This window comes from Etheostoma spectabile, chromosome 15 (genome assembly GCF_008692095.1).
Source record: "Etheostoma spectabile isolate EspeVRDwgs_2016 chromosome 15, UIUC_Espe_1.0, whole genome shotgun sequence".
In the NCBI taxonomy this organism is placed as follows: Eukaryota; Metazoa; Chordata; class Actinopteri; order Perciformes; family Percidae; genus Etheostoma; species Etheostoma spectabile.
The window spans coordinates 7221313-7225346 of record NC_045747.1 but is presented as its reverse complement, the minus strand read 5'-3'; the positions used below and the strand labels follow the sequence as shown (position 1 = coordinate 7225346).

Here is a 4034-nt window from a genome sequence, read left to right as displayed (position 1 = left end):
TGTGTGTGTGTGTGTGTGTGTGTGTGTGTGTGTGTGTGTTTTTCCTTGTGTTGGTAAAATCCCTGGGTGTTAGTTAAGTGCTGGAGGTGCAAAGCAGGAAGCAGGGGAGAGAAAGCTGGGAGGCTCTTCTCACGCTATTATGGCCCTTTCAGCATTACCATTCTTATTATCATTCGTCTACGTCTAAACTGCACCTTTACGCCTTTGGGAGCTGCGTTAGCAAGTTATTCTAGCATTTAGCTCCATGACAGTGCCATGTGTATACTTCATAAATGTTCAGCGAATATGAATAATATCCTCAGAGGGCCATTAACTTACTGCATCAGTGTGGCGTCTAATGAGGGATATGTTCTGTCATTCACACAAGGGGAGATTGCTGCATGTTGCATAGCATTTGAGATTGCACTACACTTGGATATTTGAAAGTGTTCACTGAAAAATGTCCAGAGTTGTTTTGCAGTTTGATGAAAATCAAACAGAATTAAAGTCTGTTTACATTTCCTTTGGAAGTTAACTCACAAACTTTCATCTCCTGTTTCTCCATGAAGGACATAGTTGGAGGCCGTTTTGACGCCACCCAGGCCTTTGTGGGCGAGCTGAGCCAGTTCAACATGTGGGACCGAGTACTGCGGCCCGTGGACATCATGGGTCTGGCCAACTGCTCGGCTTACATGCCTGGCAACGTGGTTCCATGGATTGATGCAAATGTGGAAGTGTTTGGTGGTGCAAGTAAAACTGCTCTGGAGATCTGTGAAGATCGTGCTTTTGATTCCTAAAGGATCTGATGTAAGGAAATTGAGTATAGCCTTTGGGTTCGAGATTATGACTGTATGTTGCTTCAGTCAATTCTCAAATATAGGGGTACCAATGCAACATTTTTACATATTTATATGGATGACTGCGCAGTCTCAAAGACTCAACGTTTAAAGGACTCACCTGTTGATATGTCCATTTAATTTGAACGCTGAGGACATTACAGGAGACTTCACATCAGTGTGCTCATCTGAAGAAGACATGCTGTTGCATCAGTCTACTGTAATAATATGACCTACTATCATTCTGTATTTTCTCTTCAGTAGATCAGCTTTTGTTTGACTCCTCTTTGAAAACAGCTCTTTTTGGTTGCATTCATTATACTGACAATGCTGCACTGTATTTGCAGTGAATGTGAGCTCAAACAGGCTTTGATGTGCCGTGGAACACTATTCCCGTGTTACATGGTAGAGTACTTCCTGCTGCGAGCTCCCTGGCTGTTTGAAGACACATGAGGCAGTGAAATGAGGTGGATTTAATGTTCAAAGTGGACAAGAACAGCCCTTGCTGTTGATTAGGCTACTTTAAGACATGGCAGAATGTCTAAATATTTTGAATGAGCCCCAAGCAGTGAAGTCAGTTCAGAAGTGGCAGTGCATGCTTTCTGTCAATACGCAGAACGTGTGTGATGTGTCCAAACGAGCCAATGCAGCGTGCTGACAGCATTATGTAAGAGCGTGTTTGTATGCTCATGTGTGTATGGCTTGTCTTGCGTGTAAAAATACCAGAGATTATGAGGGAGGGAGGACATTTTCATTCTTGTTAAATCTATGCTTAATACCTCTCTGCCCCTTGAGCAGCTGCCACATCCCAAACAGCTTTATGGATGGGCTGGCTCTGCTCAGGTTAATAGCAATGTCGGACAGATGCCCAGGACTGGCATATCGACAGAGCTGTGGATGCCTGCCGAGTGTCCAGTGAGGGCAGGGACTGGGCTTATCCCTCAAGGACGATCCTTAACTCCTCATCTGGGTAGTAATTATCTGTGTTCATGAATGACCGTGGTGGTGAGCAGCCATTGGTCCGCTGGCGTTTCTAAAAGCCAAGTGCATCATAATCGATAACGTCTAGAGTACAACACTCTATGAACATGAATCTTATGAATGTCTTAATTTCCTCTCACTGAACAAGAAGACTAATTTTGATCCCGGGATATGATAGATATTTTTTAAATAATGTAGGGAATCAATGGATTGATTTTGGCGCTGCTTAGTGAATAAATTTGATGCTTTTTGCTGCTTGATTTATGTTAGTCCTTAATGCCGTGGTGAACATTTGTTTCAATACTGTTTGTCAGTAAAATATTGATATCAAGCCTGGTGCTGGAGCCCCATCAGGAAACAATGTAAAAGGTGCAACAAAGACAAATCGGTATCAGTTTCTTTTTTATTATTTCATTGTAGAATTTCCTCACAGAGTAGACACTGGTACAGAAACCATTAAACAGCTTATATCCATAATAGAAACAAATGTATTTGAATATATAATAGAAAAGATATGATGCAGTCGGCTACTAGACAGCGCAGAATGTTATAAAATGTGAGGATGCACTTGTTGGATTTGTCACCAACACATTGTGATTGTTCCTCTTTTGAGTGTCTTTATTAACAATGTTTCAATGTGAAATCAGGAGACATCTGTCCTGTAGAAAGTGTATTTTATTTGCTTTTTCTGCTCATGATTTTTGTCCATTAGCAGCACATTATGTAAAACAAAATTCAAAAAAATATATGGTGAATGGCCTTTTTGTGAGAACCATATGTGCTTTCGCTTGTGGACTAACAGCTCAGTAGCAGTGCAGCCACTGACACAAGGAAAATAAAAACGTGTTTGCTATAATTGTTTGAAAGTCACCTTAATGTGCAATACCCATTTCAGTTTTGCACCTTTCTGACATGTGGTTGAATGTCTTTTTGCACCCAATAAAAGATAAGACAAATTCCAGAGGTGTGGCAATTAAAGCAGCAACAGAAAAGCCAAACAGATGTTTGAACAGTTGAAGCATGTTTGATTAAAATATCATTGCACTGCATTAGTGATGAAGTCAGAGTGGAGTGTAACCCTGCCAATGTCATGCACCATTTGTCAATGATGTTTCTCAATAAAGTAACTTTAATGAAACTTTGATGGAGATTAACAAAGCTCACTTTTTTGACGTTTCTGGTCCCACTAATTCTAGCGGAGATGTGTGTATTTGTCCAGTTGGTATAGCCATAACATTTGTAGGACTAGCCATAATACACAGGCAAGTATATGTCCTCTCATCTGGGCAGTGTAATGTTGTCAGCAGTGGAGAAATCCGCTGGATTGGCAGATGTCCAGGTGGAAATGAAAAAATCTGCTCATGTGGATTAAGGGAGCTGCTACAATGTAGGACACTGTGAGCCTTCTTCATTCTCCTCAATGCTTTGTGTGGACGCTACTGCCAGTGGGTTGGTGGTGACGCACCAGGGGCCCCTGTTTTTTTTTAACAGAACAAACATTCTGAGGCCTCTGATAGACAACTAACAATGTAAAATATGTGTGTATGTGTGTTTTTTTCCAGCATATTCTGTATTTTAAATTTTCATTGCATTGCTACTGTAACATTCACTACACATCCCAATGTTTTCAAAGTATAAATTAATAATTAAAGAAAACATTTCAACTTACGTCTAAATAAAAGATAGATGTATTTGTTTGTGTAAAAAACAGTCTTCTCATAACTCTAAAGAAAAAAGGATTCTGCAGATATAATGACAATGGGTAATACACTACGTGGTCTCTCATACAATCCTCGCTACCTTCAGAAGGTTTTCTTATCTTCACATTTGTTACAACTAGAAAACAAGATATTATTTCAATGAATGCGATCGCTAAGGTGGTGCAAAGCATGGAAAGGCCTGTGTTTGATGCATCCATCATATTGTTCATGCAGGAGAAGAAGCCTGTATGTAGGAGTGCGTGAGTCTGTTTGTGAAACCCAACAAAAGATGTGTTCAGGTTTTTTGACAAACTGATTGCTGCTGTCAGATCACACCTTCTGCTTTACTGTAATTGCAGCCATTCTCCCTCAGGTTTGTTGAACATTGTGCATCAGAGAAATTATCTTTCAGAAGGTGGTGTATGGAACTAATGAAACCTAACTGAGAGGGGAATTGAACTAAAAAGCATCATCTTTGTTACAGAGAGAGAGTGTGTGTGTGTGTGTGTGTGTGTGTGTGTGTGTGTGTGTGTGTGTG

The 4034-nt window shown here is 40.4% G+C and overlaps 1 protein-coding gene across 4 annotated transcripts in view; it reads left to right on the top strand.

The window, feature by feature from the left end:
- The window catches only part of nptx2a (neuronal pentraxin 2a), a 15976-nt gene that overhangs the window by 10818 nt on the left and 1124 nt on the right, over window positions 1-4034 (top strand). For 3 of the 4 annotated variants that reach the window (XM_032536762.1, XM_032536759.1, XM_032536760.1), the window contains one exon: window positions 549-2940. In XM_032536762.1, coding sequence (XP_032392653.1) covers window positions 549-776 — 228 coding nt within the window. In that variant the 3' untranslated portion in view covers window positions 777-2940. Of the gene's footprint in view, window positions 1-548; window positions 2941-4034 lie in introns of those variants that run through there. The other variant, XR_004335180.1, reaches the window with a different exon arrangement.